The sequence below is a fragment of the Bombina bombina genome, chromosome 1 (genome assembly GCF_027579735.1).
Source record: "Bombina bombina isolate aBomBom1 chromosome 1, aBomBom1.pri, whole genome shotgun sequence".
Taxonomy (NCBI): Eukaryota; Metazoa; Chordata; class Amphibia; order Anura; family Bombinatoridae; genus Bombina; species Bombina bombina.
Genome location: NC_069499.1, coordinates 1,324,229,725 through 1,324,251,778, shown reverse-complemented (window position 1 = coordinate 1,324,251,778; position 22,054 = coordinate 1,324,229,725). Strand labels below are relative to the sequence as shown.

Below are 22,054 nucleotides of genomic sequence, written 5' to 3'. Positions count from 1 at the left end.
GTAGTTGTTTCTCAGGAGGGATATATGCCTTTCGTTATGGAACTGGAGTTTTATGTAGTCTTGTCAGCCTGTCAGTTAGAGCATTGATGAAAGTTAGAGTCTGGAGATGCAGGGAGAGTCTTTCTGCGAACCCATCCAGACTGCCTGCTAACAGCTCCTTAAGCAATCAGTGTTGACGAGTTTCACTGTCTGCTTTCTTCACTCAAGTCCATGTCAGGAGCAATGCTACAAGACTGTCAAACTTGAGAGGATGTGTTTCTGTTCCAGAGCACGGATTCTGGTAAGATCGTTTCAATTTTTACTTATGTTGAAATTGCTGAAGACAGGGTCACAGTGTGACTCCTTTTATCTTTATAGAATAGTGGATTAATATCTCCTGAGGGAGGTTATTGAACAGTGGGGATTAATCAAATGTGTTTCTTTGATTTATGCTGCTTTGTGTGTGAGATTTATTTTGGGCTCATAGACTGTTCTTATGCGGTAACGGAACATACAGGTGTTTTACTTTCACTTTGAACACTGCGCAGCTTGTAGCTTGGCGCACTTTTTCTCATAGCAGGGGCAGTCCTGCCATGCGCACCACATAACACTTTTGTTTTCTTTTTCCTGTCCGAGCTAGCTGTTGGAGAGGTTGCTTCTTCTCTGGTTGCCTTGGTCTAGGAGGGGGTGAGTGCCCCAGTCATTGGGGGTATAAAGGTGCAGTTTTTGTGAGAAATAAAAAGTTCAATTGTTTGTATCCTACTGTTGTTAACGCAAGCTATGGAGGATCCTGATATTCTTGAGGGTACTCCCTCTATTCCTAATAGCAATACCTGTTTATATTGTGAGTAGGCCTTGGAGTGCCCGCCCTCTCAACTATGTTCCATATGCATCAAAAAGGTTATTATGTCTAAGAAGGTTAACCCCTTTAGTACGACTGAGCCGTCCACCTCTGAGGACTCGCCGTACCGTAAGGTGCATACCCATCAATCATCTTCATTGTTGCATGCAGCTTCTGGTAGCACGCCTGATCCTCCATCTGGAGGGAGCCTTTTACCATCAGACTTTACTGCGCAGTTAAAGACGGCGGTGTCGGGGGTGTGGCCAACCGGCAGCCATGATGGTCTGGAAATTCTAAAGCTCTGTAAGAGGGCATCTTAATCCAATATTTATCTTGTGAATTACTCATAATCCACTCCGAGCATCAATATCTATGGCCTCCTGAAGCTATTTTCTACAGGAATATACTTTTTTCTTTTCGCTGCGCAACAGCTTCAATGGGCGATTATCAGCTGATAGACATTGAATGGAGGCCTACCACATGAATATCCGCATGTTCCCCATTCTAACATTCTGGGAGAGATCAAACTTGAGACCTTACTCAACTATATAGCTTTACTAATTACAGCCTCTACGATATCCCTTTTGCCTAGCCGTACTCTCTCTGACAGACTGGACGTAGGAGACTATGGAGGAGGATCTGATCGCAGCAGTGGCACTCCTAGAGGATCTAGGACGATTGATGGACTTGAGATTTGGACAGCTAGCTGCCAGTATCCGCTTGCCGAATGCAGAGGAGGGTGATCTCAGCTTTCAAATCAAGAATGCAGAGACACTTGTGGAACGAGAGCTGCCATCTCCCGTGGTACAACCGCATACTGAAAGCCACCTCGCAACAACACAGAGTGTAACGCTGTATGCCTCAAGCTCCCCCATGATCCTTACTTTTGAAGACACGGCTGATCTCCTGGAGCAGGGTAAATGGATTCCCCGTCAGCAGAAGGCGGCTGAATTAGACATGTCTCCCACACTCCCAACATCGAGATCTCATAGGAGCCTACAGATTCCTGTTTCACCTTTTGCTCAAGCTTTTACATCAGCGACATCCTCAGGAACTCTCTTAATCTACCTACTTTCTCCCAGTCCTATCTCATTCCGTCCTCATGTTAATATAATACCTTACCTACTATAATTAGATGAATATACTGGCTCTGGATAATTTACATAGGATCATCTATCCCCCACTAATACATAGAATAGTACAACCTCTAGCTCATTAACTTAGCCCTTGCTATAGTCAAAATTTTCTCAGCTGAAAATGGCCTGAAAACAGCTAATAGGGTCTTATAACTCTCCTTAGTCTCTCTCTCTCTCTCTCTCTCTCTCTCTCTCTCTCTCTCTCTCTCTCTATATATATATATATATATATATATATATATATATATATATATATATATATATATATATATATATATATATATATATATATATATTGTATAGTAAACTAGTTTGCAATGGCTTAGCATATCCTCCTTTTAAGGTTTAACGGATAACACACAGTGGAGGCTTTGGAGCTACTTTTTACTTCTTTGTCCCAAAAGGTAATGGCCCACCTTAGTCTTCTAGACACTCTCCTGAACACCCAAATAAGTAACTTGTTTCCTTATCACTTGCTGGCTAATCCCCATTTACTGGGGATTATATCTCATTTTGACCCACACACTCTGGATCAAACCAAAAGAATGATATACTTAATTTTTCCCAGTTTTATCTTATATCCTACTTATAGACATACCTCGCCTACTATAGTTATATGCATTTAGCCTACAGTTATATCCCTCTTATTAAGAGCTCAATACTATCCGCCTATTTATTATTTATATCACCAAATAGAAAGCCCCCCCCCCCAACTTAAAGCAGCTCTGGTCTGCTGATCTTCCCTAACTTTATACCTAATACTTAACATTATATAATATTACATAGTCCCCATAACGCACTTTATATAATAGAAAATGAGGTCTCATCCACATAGACTTAGCACTATTTGGGACCACCCTTCATTATATCTCTATTCAAACATTCTCATGTAGCACACTCCATCATTTGGTTTCATCACAGCATTATGACAAATATTTGTTTTTCCTTGTATTTTATATAGAATTAATGCTCCCTATTTATATGTTAATGTAAGTGCAACTCCTGTGGATGGTCTAATGACAATTGTTCTTCTGGAATGTTAAAGACTCATGACTTCTTGTATTTTTGTTTTGGAAACCTCAATAAAAAATGTTGTTTAAAAAAAAAAAAAAATGGCTTTGTCTGAGGCCCTTAGTGCTGTACTTTGCCCTGCTAAGCGCATATGAAAGGTTAAACAAAGCTCTCCAGTCCAGGGGACATCCAGTGATTTACTTGATTTGTCTGCTTTTCAAGTATCCCAGGATGGGTCTGCTACCTCTAGGCCTCCTGCTGCGGAGGAGCCAGCCTTTAGATTTAAAATTGAACACCTGCGTTTTCTTATAAAGGAGGTTCTGTCGAAATTAGAGGTTCCAGAGGCCAAGTTGTCTGATGAACCTTTGATCCCTAAATTAGACAGAGTGTACGAGGACAGGGTAGCACCGCTAACTTTTCCTGTATCTGTAAAAATTGCCAATATTATTAAAAATGAATGGGATAGAATTGGCTCTTCCTTTTCCCCTTCGTCTGCCTTTAAAAAATTATTTCCGGTCCCGGACTCTCAGCTGGAGTTGTGGGGTTCCGTCCCTAAGGTGGATGGTGCTATCTCCACGTTAGCTAAGCATACTACTATCGCTCTTGAGGATAGCTTGTCTTTCACAGAGCCGATGGATAAGAAAATGGAAACTTTTCTCAGGAAAATGTTTCAGCATACAAGATATTTATGTCAACAGGTAGCGGCTGTTGCCTCGGTTGCTGGAGCTGCGGCCTACTGGTGCGACTCCTTAGCGGAATTGATCGAGGTGGAGGGTCCCCTCGACGTTATCCAAGAAAGAATGAAGGCTTTCAGAATTGCTAATTATTTTATCTGTGATGCAAACATGCAGATTATTTGCCTTAATGCAAAAATATCTGGTTTCTCAGTGCAGACACGTCAGGCGGACATGACATCTACGTCTATACTTCTTTCCCTCCCCTTTAAGGGAAACATTTTATTTGGTCCAGGCCTGGACTCCTTTATCTTCACGGTCACAGGGGGCAAGGGTGCCTTCCTACCGCAGGATAAAAAGAACAAATTCAAGGGACAAGGATCTAATTTCCTTTCCTTTCATTCTTAAAAGTCCCAACGTCAGCAGTCCTCCTCTAAGCTTGAGCAAACCAAGAGTACTTGGAAGCTGGCTCAATCCTGTAATAAATCCAAGCAGAACAAGAAGCCCGCCGAGAACAAGTCGTCATGAAGGGGCGGACCATGATCCATTGCAGGATCGTGTAGGGGGCAGACGGTCGCTGTTTTCAGACACTTGGTCCAGGGACGTGCAGGATCCGTGGGTTCTGGAGTTCATAGCTCAGGAATACAAGATAGGTTTTAAATCTTATCCACCCAAGGGCAGATTTCTCCTCTCAATCCTGTCTTTAAAACCAGAAAAGAGGGTAGCCTTTCTTAGGTGCGTGCAGGATCTGTCCTCCTTAGAGGTCATTGTCCCGGTTCCTATTGCAGAAAGAAGTTTGGGATACTACTCAAACCTGTTTGTGGTTCCAAAGAAGGAGGGAACTTTCCACCCAATTCTGGGCCTAAAGTGCTTAAACAAGTTTCTAAATGTCCCTTCGTTCAAGATGGAGACCATAAGGTCCATTCTTCCTCTATTTCAGGAAGGACATTTCATGACTACTATAGATCTGAAGAATGCCTACCTTCACGTTCCAATCTACAGGGACCACTTCCAGTTCCTAAGGTTTGCGTTCCTGGATCAGTACTTCCAGTTCATTGCACTTCCGTTTGGTCTAGCTACGGCCCCAAGATTCTTTACAAAGGTTCTAGGAGCTCTCCTGGCCGTCACCAGAACTCAAGCTATAGCAGTAGCTCCCTACTTGGACGACATTCTGGTTCAAGCACCATCCTTTCATCTAGCAGAGAACCATTCGGTATCTCTTCTCTCTCTTTTTCTATCACATGGCTGGAACATAAACTTAGAGAAGAGTTCTCTCATTGCAAGCTCCAGGGTAGAATTCCTGTGTACTATAATAGATTCAATATCCATGAGGATATTTCTAACTGACGAGAGACAGTGCAAGCTAGCTTCGGCATGTCTTGCCCCCCAGACCTCCTTTAAGGACCAGTAAACACAGTAGATTTGCATAATCAACAAATGCAAGATAACAAGACAATACAATAGCATTTACTCTGAATTTCAAATGAGCAGTAGATTTTTTTTCTAACAAATTTCAAAGTTATGTATATTTCCACTCCCCCTGTACCATGTGATAGCATTAGCTATCAGCCAGTCACAAATGCATATAGGTATACCTCACTTTACAGCACTTCGCTAATACAGTGCTTTGTGGAGCAGAAGTTCAACCTCCAAGGATTTTGAAACAGTGCTGTAATCATCGTGAGATTGCGAGAAATGTGACTGGCACCATTTTGTTATTCTTAGTTCGCTGTTTACAACATTACAGTGCAATTTGTGTAATTGTCACTATTTTACAAGTACATTTTTTATTGAATACAAATTGAATACTGTGCTGTGCTAGTGTTAAACTAAACGTAGCACTATTGCACCCATAATATATGTTAGTTCAAACATGTTTTCAAACACACTGGCAAGTGAAAAGAAAGCTAAAACTTCCTTATTTCACTTTAATGCGGTTTTGACTTTACAGCGGGGCTCCGGTCCCTAACCCGCTGTATGAGCGGGGTATACCTGTATACGTATAGTCTGTGAATTCTTGCACATGCTCAGTAGGGGCTGGTGACTCAAAAAGTGTAAATATAAAAGACTGTGCACATTTTGTTGTTGTTTAAAATGACATGCTGTATCTGAATTATGAAAATGTAATTTGACCTGAGTGTCCCTTTAAGGCCATCTGTGACTCAGTGTATGGAGGTAATTGGCCTCATGGACATATTTCCTTTTGCCAGGTTCCGTCTCAGACCGCTACAGCTGTTCATGCTGAGGCAGTGGAACAGCGATCATTTGGATCTGTCTCAACAAATTTCTCTGTTGAGAATAGCTCTCTTGTTGACTCTGTCCAGATAATCTGTCCCAAGGGACATCCTTTCTCAGACCATCCTGGGAGATTGTGACTACGGACGCGGGCCTCTCAGGATGGGGAGCTGTTTGGCGTGCCAAGAAGGCACCGGGCCTGTGGTCTCAGGAGGAACACTCCCCCCCCGATCAACATTTTGGAACTTCGAGCAATCTACAATGCTCTGAAGGCTTGGCCTCTTTTGGGTTTGTCACGGTTTATCGTGCCTTCGAGGTTCAACCCAATATACATTTTGTGCCATTACCACTCCTTCCTCGGGTAATGGCCCGCATCAAGCAGGAGCAGGCGTCAGTAATACTAATTGCTCCATCGTGGCCGCAAAGGATATGGTTCGCGGACCTAGTGAGGATGTCATCTTCTCCTCTATGGAAGTTACCTTGTCGCAGGGATCTGCTGGAACAAGGTTGCATGGATTTGCTGGAACAAGGTCCTTTTGTTCATCAAAATCTAGATTCTCTGAGGCTGACTGTGTGGAGATTGAACGCTTAGTCCTAGCCAAGAGAGTTTTTTTCTGAGAGAGTTGTTGATACTCTCATCCAAGCTCATAAGAGCGTGGATTTCAGTGGCATAAGATTAAGGTTGCCAGGATTCTGTTTCTCCAGGATGGTCTGGAGAAGGGTCTTTTGGACAGTTCCCTGAGGGGACAGATTTCGGCCTTGTCTGTTTTACTACACAAGAGGCTCTCTGAGTTCCTGATGTTCAGTCTTTTGTTAAGGCTCTGATTAGGATTACACCTGTGTTCAGATATTCGGCTCCCCTTGGAGTCTGAATCTGGCTCTTAAAATTTTGCAACAGGCTCCATTTGAGCCTATGCATTAAATTGATATTAAGGTGTTGTCCTGGAAACTCTACTGGCTATTGCTTCGGCGCGTAGAGTATCTGAGATTGCCGCCTTGCAATGTGAGTCTCCTTATCTGGTGTTCCATTCGGGATAAGGCTGTCCTGCGTTCTAAGTTAGGATTTCTCCCTAAAATTGTGTCAGACCGCAACACCAATCAAGAGATTGTGGTCCCTTCTTTGTGTCCTAATCCTTCTTCTTCAAAGGAACGGTTACTTCATAATTTGGACGTGGTTTTATCTTCAAGCTACTAAGGATTTTACACAAGCCTCTTCCTTGTTTGTGGCATATTTTGGGAAGCGCAAGGGCCAGAAGGTCTCGTCGACTTCCTTATCTTTTTGGTTGAGGAGTCTTATCCGCTTAGCTTATGAAACAGCGGGACATAGACCTCTTCAGAGAATTACGGCTCATTCTACTAGAACAGTGGCTTCCTCTTGGGCCTTTAAGTATGAGACCTCTATTGATCAGATTTGTAAGGCGGCTATCTGGTCCTCCTTACACACTTTTTCTAAGTTTTACAAGTTTGATGTTTTTGCTTCAGCTGAAGCAGCCTTCGGGAGAAAGGTTTTGCAGGCTGTAGTGCTCTCAGATTAGGGTCTGCCTCTAATTTTGTCCCTCCTGTAATCATTCAGTGTCCTCTAGAGCTTGGGTATAAGTTTCCCAACAGTAAGGAATGAAGCCGTGGACTCTCCTTATATTAAGAAGGAAAACATAAATTATGCTTACCAGATCATTTAATTTCCTTCTGTATAATATGATAGTCCACGGCTCCCACCCGTGTTTCTCCGATGGGCGGCCCCCTAAATTATGTGTTTTCTTCTAGCACCTTTTATAGCCTGATATTTCTCTTACTGTTCCTTGTTCCCTCGGCAGAATGACTGGGGGATGGGGGAAGTGGGAGAGGTATGTAAGCCTTTGGCTGGGGTGTCTGTGCCTCCTCCTGGTGGCCAGGTTCAGTATTTCCCAACAGTAAGGAATGAAGCCGTGGACTCTCCTTATACATAAAGAAATTAAATTATCTGGTAAGCATAATTTATGTTTTCTCCATGAATTGAAAGAACGCTTAAGTGATTTTACAATAATAATAAAGAATAATTTAGTAAGTCATGTAGAAAATGAATATACTTTTGTGCAAATAAAGTTAATTGTAGAGTTAATTAAATGATATCCCACTGCTAGCTGTTGCTGGCCTTTCATTACCCACTGTTCTTTACTGATGCAAGTTGTCTTCAATCTAATGTTTATTACACTCCTTGTGAATAGCTCTATATAACTAGGCGTGCTTGTGCTTATGAATATTCAGCAAGATTCCGCTCAGATCATATGACCAACAAGTAATGTACAGGTGAATAAAACTTACTGTATAACTCATAACAAGTTGTATTATTAAAACTATATTTAAGGGGTATTGTAGTGGAACAATTGCGTAATCTAATTGGTTAGGGCATGTCTTTATTGCAAAACTTGCTGAGGAACTCTGTGTGTTTAATGGGATAAGAAACCCCAAAAAATGTCTGTGTTCAGACAGAGCATCATCTTTTTAAAATAAAATCCAATTTACTTCTATTATCAAATTTGCTTTATCCCCATGATATTCTGTGCTGAAGAGATACCTAGGTAGGCATATGGAGCACCACATGTCAGAAAATAGTTCTGTCATTTAGTGCTCTTGCAAATGGATAACATTCTTGCAAAACTGCTGCCATATTATGCTCCAGAAATGGGCTGGCTCCTAAGCATGCGTCCCAACAAAAGATACCAAGAGAACAAAGGAAACATTGATAATAGGCGTAAATTAGATATTTGTTTAAAGTTGCATGTTCTGTCTGAATCATGAAATAAAAATGTTGGGTTGCCTATCCCTTTAACCCCTGCAAAGGGGTTAAAACTATTGATAAAGATGTGCTTGTCTCCTACTCAGGAACTGCAATGCTTGTGCCTCCTGAGTGGGACTTTCCATATGTGCTTAACCCTTTTGTAAGGGTGCGAATATTACATGCTGTAATGAGAAAAGAGTTATAATTTTGTCTATTGTTCAATGACCATGTCGTGTGTGTTTAATGGCAGTTTGCATCCTATATCATTATTAAATATTTTTCAGCTTTAATGGAGATCTGATTCCCGATATATTCGGCGTTACCAATGAAAGCAAGATGCCACTGATCATATTTGGCGGGTAAGGTGCTGTGAAGTCTATAATGTTTTATGTCTCAGTTGTTTGGCTTATGTGTTAACCCCTAATCTACTAGACATCTAGTTTTACCATTATAAAAATCTACCGGCTAATTATATAGCTAAATGCTTGATTTTATTAACTCTTTCTATACCAATGAGGATTGCAAAATGTGTAGTGATAAAGGGAAATTAAATTAAAAAATATATATATATTTTGTGACTCTGAGCATACAATTTTAAACAACTTTCCAATTTTTTACATATGTTATCTAATTGACTTTGTTCTCTTAGTATCCCATGTTGAAAAGCATATCTAGGTAGTCTCAGGAGCTGGGAGCTGCTGATTGGTGGCGGTAGATATATGCCTCTTGTCATTGGTTTACCAATGTGTTCAGTTAGCTCCCAGTAGTGCTTTGCTGCTCCTTCATTAAAGAAAAGCAAGAGAAAAAAATCTACATTGATAATAGAAGTAAACTGGATAGTTGTTAATAATTGTATGCTCTATCATGATCTTGAGAAAAAGATTGTAGGTGTCATGTCCCTTTTAAAGAAGTAAAAGCTAAGGTCAGGACTACATTGTTAGGTAATAAATTATTATTTTTGTTGTATCAAAAAAAAAAAAAAAAAGATTGCTTTTTGAAAAGAATCAAATGTTTCAGTGTGATATCCCTTTAATAACATATACATGTGACCAGTATATCTATGGGTGTTTTATTTAAACAGAATAAAATGTTACAGTGTGATATCCCTTTAATAACATATACATGTGACCAGTATATCGATGGGTGTTTCATTTAAACAGAATAAAATGTCTGAGTCTTATATCCCTTTAATAACATATACATGTGACCTGTATATCTATGGGTGTTTCATTTAAACAGAATAAAATGTCTGAGTCGTATATCCCTTTAATAACATATACATGTGACCTGTATATCTATGGGTGTTTCATTTAAACAGAATAAAATGTCTGAGTCTTATATCCCTTTAATAACATATACACGTGACCTGTATATTTATGGGTGTTTCATTTAAACAGAATAAAATGTCTGAGTTGTATATCCCTTTAATAACATATACATGTGACCTGTATATCTATGGGTGTTTCATTTAAACAGAATAAAATGTCTGAGTCTTATATCCCTTTAACCCCTTAATGACCGGACCATTTTTCAATTTTCTTACCCTTAATGACAATGGCTATTTTTACATTTCTGCAGTGTTTGCGTTTAGCTGTAATTTTCCTCTTACTCGTTTACTGTACCCACACATATTATATACCGTTTTTCTCGTCATTAAATGGACTTTCTAAAGATACCATTATTTTCATCATATCTTATAATTTACTAAAAAAAAATGATAAAATATGAGGAAAAAATGGAAAAAAACACACTTTTTCTAACTTTGACCCCCAAAATCTGTTACACATCTACAACCACCAAAAAACACCCATGCTAAATAGTTTCTAAATTTTGTCCCGAGTTTAGAAATACCCAATGTTTACATGTTCTTTGCTTTTTTTGCAATTTATGGGGCAATAAATACAAGTAGCACTTTGCTATTTCCAAACCACTTTTTTTCAAAATGAGCGCTAGTTACTTTGGAACCCTGATATCTGTCAGGAATACCTGAATATCCCTTGACATGTATATATTTTGTTTTAGAAGACATCCCAAAGTATTGATCTAGGCCCATTTTGGTATATTTCATGCCACCATTTCACCGCCAAATGCGATAAAAAAAAAAAAAAAGTTCACTTTTTCACAAATTTTGTCACAAACTTTAGGTTTCCCACTGAAATTATTTACAAACAGCTTCTGCAATTATGGCACAAATGGTTGTAAATGCTTCTCTGGGATCCCCTTTGTTCAGAAATAACAGACTTATATGGCTTTGTGGTTGCTTTTTGGTAATTAGAAGCCCTCTAAATGCCGCTGCGCACCACACATGTTTTATGCCCAGGAGTGAAGGGGTTAATTAGGGAGCTTGTAGGGAGCTTGTAGGGTTAATTTTAGCTTTAGTGTAGTGTAGTAGACAACTCCAAGTATTGATCTAGGCCCATTTTGGTATATTTTATGCCACCATTTCACCGCCAAATGCGAGCAAATAAAAAAAAAAAACTTTACATTTTTCACAATTTTAGGTTTCTCACTGAAATTATTTACAAACAGCTTGTGCTATTATGGCAGAAATTGTTGTAAAAGCTTCTCTGGGATCCCCTTTGTTCAGAAATAGCAGACTTATATGGCTTTGGCGTTGCTTTTTGGTAATTAGAAGGCCGCTAAATGCTGCTGCGCACCACACGTGAATTATGCCCAGCAGTGAAGGGGTTAAATTAGGTAGCTTGTAGGGAGCTTGCAGGGTTAATTTTAGAGATCAGCCTCCCACCTGACACATCCCACCCCCTGATCCCTCCCAAACAGCTCTCTTCCCTCCCCCACCCCACAATTGTTACCGCCATCTTAAGTACTGGCAGAAAGTCTGCCAGTACTAAATAAAAGAGTTTTTTTTTTTTTTTTTAAATAAAAATTATAAAATATTTTAGTTGTGATGGACCCCTGCCTTAGCACCAACCTCCCTGATCCCCCCCTCCAGCTCTCTAACCCTCTCCCCTACCTAATTACCGCCATCTTGGGTACTGGCAGCTGTCTGCCAGTACCCAGTTTGGCCCCACTGGCCAAACTATTTAAATTTTATTTATAACTTTTATTTGTATTTTTTATACAAATTTATTTCTGTAGTGTAGCAGCCCCCCCACAATACCCCCACCCCCTCCCCCTCCCAGATCCTTTTATATGTAAAAAAAAAAAAAAAAAATTAACTTTTTTTTTTTAACTTTTTTTTTTCCCCTTCCTTCATTGGTGTCAGTGTGGTAATGCGCGCACGTGCACGCGCATCCACGTGCACGCGCGCACCCGTGCACACGCGCGCATCGTGCACGCGCTCGCACACGCCCCCTCCTCCCACTGGGCAAAGGCACCATCACTACCGGTGCAGAGAGGGCCACAGAGTGGCTCTCTCTGCATCGGAGGCTTGTAAAGGGGTATTGCAGGATGCCTCCATATCGAGGCATCACTGCAATACCCTCAGAGCTGCTGGAAGTGATTGTGATCACTTCCAGCACTCTGTTAGACAACTGACGTACCAGGTACGTCCATTGTCATTAACTGCTTGTTAATGCATGACGTACCTGGTACGTCAGTTGTCATTAAGGGGTTAATAACATATACATGCGACCTGTATATCTATGGGTGTTTCATTTAAACAGAATAAAATGTCTGAGTCTTATATCCCTTTAATAACATATACATGTGACCTGTATATCTATGGGTGTTTCATTTAAACAGAATAAAATGTCTGAGTCTTATATCCCTTTAATAACATATACATGCGACCTGTATATCTATGGGTGTTTCATTTAAACAGAATAAAATGTCTGAGTCGTATATCCCTTTAATAACATATACATGTGACCTGTATATCTATGGGTGTTTCATTTAAACAGAATAAAATGTCTGAGTCTTATATCCCTTTAATAACATATACATGTGACCTGTATATTTATGGGTGTTTCATTTAAACAGAATAAAATGTCTGAGTCTTATATCCCTTTAATAACATATACATGTGACCTGTATATCTATGGGTGTTTCATTTAAACAGAATAAAATGTCTGAGTCTTATATCCCTTTAATAACATATACATGTGACCTGTATATCTTATGGGTGTTTCATTTAAACAGAATAAAATGTCTGAGTCTTATATCCCTTTAATAACATATACATGTGACCTGTATATGCCATCGTTGGCGCTAGAGATATATCACTTTTTGGGAAACTGATGTTTATCAGCAGGTGCAGCAGCTGCAGGTAAAAGTTATGTACAAGGAAGGAGTACAGGCTTACAGCTTGTGGTATAGGATAATACGGCCATGTGCACTCTGGGTATAGCTTATCCTAACCCACTTGTTTCTTTTACTGAGCAGAGGAAGACATTCCTAAATGATATCAGCCCTCAGAATAAAACATTTATACTGTAAACTTAGCCTATGAGCACCAGCAACATAAGGAAATGTGCCTGTTAGCTGGGCAAACTACCGCAAAATGTGTATGTTAATAAAGTTCTATTTTACCTGCTGGTGTGTATTAAAGGGACATAACAATAAAAAAATAAACTTGACTCACATAGAGCATGCAATTTTAAAGGGACAGTCTACTCCCAAATTGTTATCATTTTAAAAATATAGATAACACCTTTACTACTCATTCACCAGCTTCGCACAACTAAAAATATTGCTATATTAATATAATTTAAACTTCTAAATTTCTTCCTATTTCTAAGCTCCTGCAGACTGCCTTTTGCTCAGCACATTTCTATAGCTTTTTTATAGCAAGACTCTGCTAGTTCATGTGTACCTAATAGATAACATTGTGCTTACTCCCGTGAAGTTATTTATGGCAGCACTAATTGGCTGAAATGCAAGTCTGTTAATAGCAGTGAGATAAGGGGGCAGTCTGCAGAGGCTTAGATACAGGTGATCACAGCAGTAAGAAGTGTATTAATTGGTTATGCAAAACTGGGAAATGGATAATAAAGGAATTATCTATCTTTTGAAACAATAACTATTTTGGAGTAGGCTGTCCCTTTAAGAGATTATTTTACTTCACTTATCACATTTACTTCATATTCTTGATATTATTTGATGAAAAGCATACTTAAGTAGGCTTAGGAGCAGCAGTGAACTACTGGGAGCAAGCTGCTGATATATTTGTCTTGTCATTGGCTGCTTAGATGTGTTCAGCTCGGTCACACAGTAGTGCTTTGCTGTTCTGAAGCTGACTTTGACTAAGTGTTTAACCTTTTTCCAGGAGTTTTTCACATAGTTGTATGTAAGCAGTACTGCAAAACACACTAAAGCATTTCATTTTTAAACTACTATGTCTGTTTACATTTTCTAATTTGTAATTGGAAATAGCTGATTTTGCCTGTTGAAACTTGTACTAAAATGTTTAATACTGCAGTATTGGCTATATAAATACTATTAATGGAAGAGGCGTCGCCAGTACAGGGTGAGAGAGAGCTCAGCCCATTTGTTCCTGCTGCAGCTTTGAATAATATGAAGTACATAGTTTTAGTCTGCTAGATTGTCCCATATATTAATTAGTTCCCTTTAGAACCCTGTTTATGTCTGTTCATTACCTCTCATCTATCATATTGTGTTTTCCCTCTTGTTTGTATCCACCTCTTGCTTTTTCCCTGTCTCCTATAGTCTTTCAAGTGTCCTCTTATTTGTTTTATTAGCTTCATGTCCTTTATAATGTTTGCTGCCTCTTGACTCTTCTAATACTTCTGCAATAGCATTGCCTTTCTATTGGCTCCAGCTTCTTAATGTGTCCCTATCCCTACACTTGATTGATACATACTTTGTTTTTCTCTTTTTAATTTTCAATGTCTCTCCATTGAAAGGGACGGTAAATATGTTGAAATTATAATACAAAATTATTCATTACGGATAGAAAAACAACTTTGCAATATACTTCCATTCTTTATTTTGCCCCCATTTCATGTATTAAAAAAAATCTGAATATTGTGCATTTTCCAGTCCTGAAAAATGAAAGAACACATGGCAGACTTCACAATCCTAACCTGCATCTAATTTGCTGTCTGTTATCTTATCGTTGTTTATGAAACAAAACAATGGTCATTTTATTAATACAATGACTCTGGTAAGCTGCGTCACCTCTTCCAAATAAGGAAAGTGGTGGGTGGAGTTAGACCATTGAAAAACAACTGCATTAAACACTAAATACATTCCATGCACCTCCCTCTAGTCACGGGTGCTACCGTTATGGAACCTAGGTTACACTGCAGGTATCTGATTGAGAGTTGCTGCAAATGTGCAAACAGGACAGCACTGGAATGTAGTGGAAACTAGAAATTGTTAATTTCTATATCTTATCCCTGTGTAATTCTTACCAGAGAGAACCTTCTTTTTTGAGGGGTGTGGACAGAAAAGACCACTCCCCCTTTCCAACCTTGTGAAATGTGAACATGAAAAGAAGCTTATTTACCAGGAGTTTTATACCACTGACACCGAGACCTATGCCTTTAATCATAAGAGGGAGATACTTGAGGAAGGAAGGAACTCTTACCTCCTGATCTTTTTACAATCAAAGTCTCCAGCTGCTTACCAAACAGCATATTACCTTCAAAGGTTAATCCCAGTACATCTGAGTCTGCTTCCCAGTACCGTAGCCAAAGACCACGTCTGTCCAATTTTGCAGTAGATTTGGCATTCAACTATAACATCTCTGTAGCAGCTGACATCAAAACATGAATTCACGTTCTTAAAATCTGATTTAAAAAAAGGCTTATGGTTATTCTGAAACAAAGTGAAAAAACATTTTGTATACCAAATTTCAGTGGACTTGAAACATATTTTTTGTTTTCATGATTTTAATAGAGCATGCAATTTTAAGCAACTTTCTAATTTACTCGTAATATATTTTTTTTATTTGTTCTCTTGGTATCTTTATTTGAAAAGCAGGAATGTAAGCTTAGGAGCCGGCCCATTTTTGTTTCAGAATATGGGTAGCGCTTGCTGATTGGTGGCTAAATGTAACTAAACTATGAAAAAAAAATTTGGTTTAATATCTTTTTAATTATGGAAAACATTTTTGATAATAAAGGATGAAACAAAACACCCTGCTCCAAAAACATACTTTTATCCGTAATATCATGGGAGGGCTAGAAAAAAGCGTATGAATATGTTTTAGAATAGGAAATAACGTAAATTTTTCAGGCTCATTTCATTTTTCTCATTGCTAGGAAAAAATATCCATATACATTTGAGAAATAGTTTTAGAAACTTTAAAAACTTCTGAAATTTTGAATCTAGGTTTAAAACAATCTGAGAAGGATGGACGGTAGGGTCTTCTAGAACAGGGTTTCTCAACAGCCAGGCCATGGCCCAGTACCAGGCCTTGGTGGTTCTAATGGTGGGCCATGATTCAACATACATTTTTTCTGCCCCTTTGCTGTCAACCGATCACCACCCAGAATTCCATATGTATAGCTGTGGGCCTATAAGAGTGCTACTGTGCATGCACACTATGTGCACGTAACAGCCATTTTGTGGGAAGACAGCAAGGGACAAGGAACAGACAAGTCCAGCCATTTTAGTGCTACCAGCCTCCCATTGACATATATATATATATATATATATATATATATATATATTCAACTACCCCCCCCCCTCCCAATGACTCCTGGGCCCTGGACACATCCAGCTAAAATTTACTGGGCCTTGAGGTCACTGGAGTTGAGAACCACTGTTCTAGAACAGTCTCTTTGATATTTATTATTAATTCTGAAAGTACAGAAGAATCCATTGCAGCAGGGTCAACTAGACTCACAGCAGTGCACATCAGGTTTGATCACTTCCTCAGAAGTAGAGGGTTTTGAAAAGCTTACCATAATTTTCAGAAATACAGACTTCACAAAGTTTTTTGTTCTAGTAACAGAGGTTTTCACATAAAGCACAAACTGATTAAGGTGTGGGCTCAGGGCTAAAAAGAGCATATACGCAAAAGAAAAAAGTTGAAAATTAAATATGAGGAAAAATAAACTAAAGCATGAAGGGAAAATAGTACATACCTCTTTAAGATAATAGACAGCCCCTGAGCACCTATTTGGCAATAACTGTGATTCATCTACACAGTCAAACAAATTTACATATAAGCATCTATAACAGCTTATGAATGACAAACATATCATCAAGTAATCGGCCTGAATATAGCTGACAGAAAATATTTGCAGGCTGACATAAGCACACAAGAAATGCCATATAGACACCGAGTCTTACTGTGGGGAAAGACCAATACCATGTTTTAGCAAACTGCAGGATGGTCCATGCAGAAACAATTAGATGTCAGTAATGAATCAAGCAGGTCCACACTTTGAAAGTTTCACCCAAATGACGTCACTTCTGGTTTTACACCAGCGCCCACCAGAATCTCCCTCAAACGAAAAATTCCCTATGCCGCTTCCAATATAAAGGAAGCCTCAGAATGACTGCCCAGGAGACGCAAAAAACTAGCCTGCTGCAAAATCAAAAATAATGAATGCAGTAAAGGCTTACTGCACTGAAAAACAGATAGGAAGACAAGAGACTAGGAGGAGGAACAGAAAGGAATGAACCTTTAAACAGGTAAATGAGGGCCTGGTCTTTTTTCTGTTCTCACCCCTTCAGATAAGAGATTTGCATTGGTAAGTTTTATCAGGGAGGGCCAAGAAAGATAGATAGAGATTTCAACATGGCGGCATCCATGACTAGAGTAAGGCAGGGAATAATCTCAATATTATGGTTATAAAATGTAGTTAGGGCACAAAATATTGCTTAGTGAAAGTGATATTTGCGTTCAATTTAGTAATACCAGCACTCGCAAATGTCCGCTGGTATTACAAATTAGGTTCCTTTGCGAACGAGACCTTGCGTTCGCATTGCACGGAAGCTTTACGCTCACGAGAGTGCGCTTCCATAGGCTCTAATTGGAACCTTGTTCTCATGCCGTCAGATACAGCATGAGAACCTATCGCAGTGAAGGGGGTAAGTTGTGCAGAGCTGGGCAGCAAATATAAATATATATGTATATGAATATATACAGTTTCTCACAAAAGTAAGTACACCTTCACATTTTTGTAAATATTTTATTTTATCTTTTCATGTGACAACACTGAAGAAATTACACTTTCCTACAAGGTAAAGTAGTGAGTGTACAACCTGTATAACAGTGTAAATTTGCTGTCCCCTCAAAATAACTCAACACAAAGCCATTAATGTCTAAACCTTTGGCATCAAAAGTGAGTACACCCCTAAGTGGAAATGTCCACATTGGGCCCAAAGTGTCAATATTTTGTGTGGCCACCATTATTTTCCAGCACTGCCTTAACGCTCTTGGGCATGGAGTTCACCAGAGCTTCACAGGTTGCCACTGGAGTCCTCTTCCACTCTTCCATGACAACATCACAGAGCTGGTGAATGTTAGAGACCTTGCGTTCCCCCACCTTCCGTTTGAGGATGCCCCACAGATGCTCAATAGGTTTTAGGTTTGGAGACATGCTTGACCAGTCCATCACCTTTACCCTCCGCTTCTTTAGCAAGGCAGTGGTCGTCTTGGAGGTGTGTTTAGGGTCATTATCATGTTGGAATACTGCCCTGTGGCCTAGTTTCTGAAGGGAGGGGATCATGCGCTAATTCAGTATGTCACAGTACATGTTGGCATTCATGATCCCTCAATGAACTCTAGCTCCCCAGTGCCGGCAGCACTCATGCAGGCCCAGACCATGACACACCCACCACCATGCTTGACTGTAGGCAAGACACACTTGTATTTGTACTCCTCACCTGGTTGCCGCCATACACGCTTGACACCATCTGAACCAAATAAGTTTATCTTGGTCTCATCGGACCACAGGACATGGTTCTAGTAATTCATGTCCTTAGTCTGCTTGTCTTCAGCAAACTGTTTGCGGACTTTCTTGTGCATCATCTTTAGAAGAGGCTTCCTTCTGGGACGACAGTCATGCAGACCAATTTGATGCAGTGTGCGGCGTATAGTCTGAGTACTGACAGGTTGACCCCCCCACCCCTTTAACCTCTGTAGCAATGCTGACAGCACTCATATGTATATTTGCTGATGACAACCTCTGAATATGAAGCTGAGCATCTGCACTCAACTTCTTTGGTCGACCATGGCGAGGCCTGTTCTAAGTGGAACCTGTCCTGTGAAACCGCTGTATGGTCTTGCCCACCGTGCTGCAATTCAGTTTCAGGGCCTTGTCAATCTTCTTATAGCCTAGGCCATCTTTTATGTAGAGCAACAATTCTTTTTTTCAGATCCTCAGAGCGTTCTTTGCCATGAGGTGCCATGTTGAACTTCCAGTGACCAGTATGAGACAGTGTGAGAGTGATGACACCATATTTAACACACCTGCTCCCCATTCACACCTGAGACCTTGTAACACTAAAGAGTCACATGACAAAGGGGAGGGAAAATGGCTAATTAGGCCCAATTTGGACATTTCCACTTAGAGGTGTACTGCCTTTTGTTGCCACAGTTTAGACATTAATGACTGTGTGTTGAGTTATTTTGAGGGGACAGCAAATTTGTACACTGTACACTCACTACTTTACATTGTAGCAAAGTATAATTTCTTTATTGTTGTCACATGAAAAGATATAGTAAAATATTTACAAAAATGTGAGGGGAGTACTCACTTTGTGAGATACTGTACATATATATTTGTGTTAATATATGTATAAACACATATTAACAGGAAAAAGAGTTAGTGCGGTATGCCCCTTTGGTCTGCAAGTATATAAAGCAAAGTAACATACAATTATTATCTCAATATGCACTCACCCCAGTCATAGTACTTCCACACTGTAGTCTAGCATCCGTGTCTTATGAGTCTGCCGTCAGAGGTAATCCAGAAAGCACTGGGTAATCTGTATTCCATACAGACCGAGAGCTTATGACTCGCAGCACTCTGCTCCGGACGATGACGTCAAAAGTGACGTGTGGGGTGACGTTAGTCTTCATCCGGAGTTTGCGGTATCACTATGAGGAAAACTGGAATCCTTGAACTGGTAAAGCTTGTAGACAAAATGAAAAAGGATAAGGTCCCAAGTTCAGTATAGTTTAAATAAAACAGCAGTTTATTGGTAAATATTAAAATCACCAACATAGGCTGGAGGGTACATCAGTACAAACAGGTAAAAGAGGTGTGTGTGCGTGGCACCAATGGCTTACATGTTTCGGCATAAAAGCTGTAATCATAGCCTAATGTGCCACACATGTGAAACATTTTAAAAAGCTTAAGAGATAATCTGATAGGATAAAACCTAAAATATGAAAGCACGCCCAACACAACAACCTGAACTGAGCTTAGCCCCTTAAAAAAATACCTTTCTCCATAGGAGCTTCAACCAATTTATTTGGCAAGGAAAGAAACCACGTATTTCCATATCTAAATTAACATTACCGAAAGCCTATGGAGGCATGGCATGTCCTAATGTTAAATTCTATAACTATGCAGCTTTAGCCAAATTCGCGTTCGACTGGATTTCTGAAAAAGAATTGGTCTCCTTTTTTGAGATTGAAACATTAATAATTAAGCCTTTTAGTCTAAAAGCAATTTTACACCATCCTGCAAATAGACTCCCTGGAATAACATACCAAATGACTACATTTAAATTTATAATACAGGCTTGGCAAAAAATATGTAGTGAAATGAGAATCGACTTTCGCAAATCAGAATTTTTACCTTTACGGGGTAACCCGGGCTTTCTACCGGGATTAGACCCCTCAATTTTCCAGACATGGTCGGAACGGGGAGTGAACTGCGTAGTTCAGATATGTGAAGGTAAAAATTTAAGGTTGCAAACGTTTGAGAAACTATCTCATCAATTTAATCTCCCCAGGTCCAGTTTTTTCGCCTATTTACAGGCTAGACATTGGATAGAGAAATTGAGACAGGATACAGGACCGGAAATTGATAGTAAAGAACTAAAAACAATTATAAGAGAATATCAGGAGGGGGTGAACACTATTTCTCGCATTTATAATACTATTTTGAAAATTGGGGGGAAGCATAATATCTTGGATATAACGAATAAATGGTCTAGAGATAAGGTTACTGTAGACACCACGACAATTCTACAGAGCATAGCACTGGTATCAGGTGCTACGATTATGCATAGCTGGAAAGAATCACACCTCAAAATGTTAAATAGGGTATATTTTACGCCGGCCAGATTGGCAAAATGGAATCAGGAAAGGAAAAATTGTCCCAAATGCTACTTTTAGAACGCAGACTTGATACATTGTTTTTGGGCATGTCCAAAAATATATCAATTTTGGCAGAAAATAAACTTTTGGGGTACTAAGACAATAGGGGTAAAATTTAAACTGACCTTATCCCAGATCTTTTTTCTTTGTAAATATACTCTCGCTGTTCCTAACAATAGATTTGTTAATTTACTTATTTTGATAGGGCGGAACCTAATTCTTAAAAACTGGAGAGGTAAAAAAAACCCTAGATTTAAAGATTTTCTAAAAGAAGTACAGCATCAGATGGTATTTGAACAATATAATATAAGAGATATTAATTCTAAACAGTTACCCAGGTTTTTCAATAAATGGAAGAAATTTATTAGCTCCCTCCCAATGGAAACACAGAGACAGGTGATATCCTACTGGAAAGGGTCCATTTGGATACAACAACAAATTGACAGGGGGAACCTCTCGAGGTTCTGGTTCTCAGAGACATAGATCTGAGAAGTGTAGTAAAAGGAGGAACAGGGGAAAAGAAGAGGGGAATTTGTTTTATTTATTTATTTTTAATTTTTTTAAAAAAATTTTTCTCTCTCTCCTCTGCCCTCCACCTGATGTCCTCCCCTAGACTTAGTCCGTAGAGTGCTAGATGGCATGTGCTAATTAGCGTATCAGGATTGGGTTTTGTTGAGGAGCACTATACATAGGCTGACCATACGTCCCGTTTTGAAAGGGACAGTCCCGTTATTTTATGTTTTTTCCCCTGTCCTGTCGTTTCTTTATTAATAGTCATTTTGTCCCGTTTTGAGGGTTATCAGACCGTGCGGGCAGCACAAGTGTAATTTTTTATTGCACACACACCACTTAATTTTTTTTTTAATCTCCCCGCCGGCGGGGAGGGCAGTTTTTTAAAAAACTATTATTTTTTTTAAACTGCAGCCGGGTTGGGGTTGGGTGGCCGTGCCCACATGATCCACAGCATGCAGTCTTAGCAGTCTATGCCGCCCGCGCTCTTCAAAATTAGGGGCGTGTCATTGATAGGTGCCTACAAATAGTCAGTGACAGCTGGTCAGTACTCAGTCGTGAGCTGTCAGACTGAGCCTAGGAGGGAGACTGGTCACTGGTCAGCTTGAGGGAAGTTAGATTACTAGCTAGCTCAGCTGCAGTAGTGCCAATACTTTACTAGTAACTTATACTCAGGACAGGCTCAGCACAGGGGTCGGC

General features: G+C 39.7%; 1 protein-coding gene across 1 annotated transcript in view; it reads left to right on the top strand.

The window, feature by feature from the left end:
- ITFG1 (integrin alpha FG-GAP repeat containing 1) overlaps nt 1-22,054 on the top strand; it is a 923,141-nt gene that overhangs the window by 87,151 nt on the left and 813,936 nt on the right. Inside the window, exon 6 of the mRNA XM_053719386.1 lies at nt 8,919-8,993. Coding sequence (XP_053575361.1) covers nt 8,919-8,993 — 75 coding nt within the window. The remainder of the gene's footprint in view (nt 1-8,918; nt 8,994-22,054) is intronic.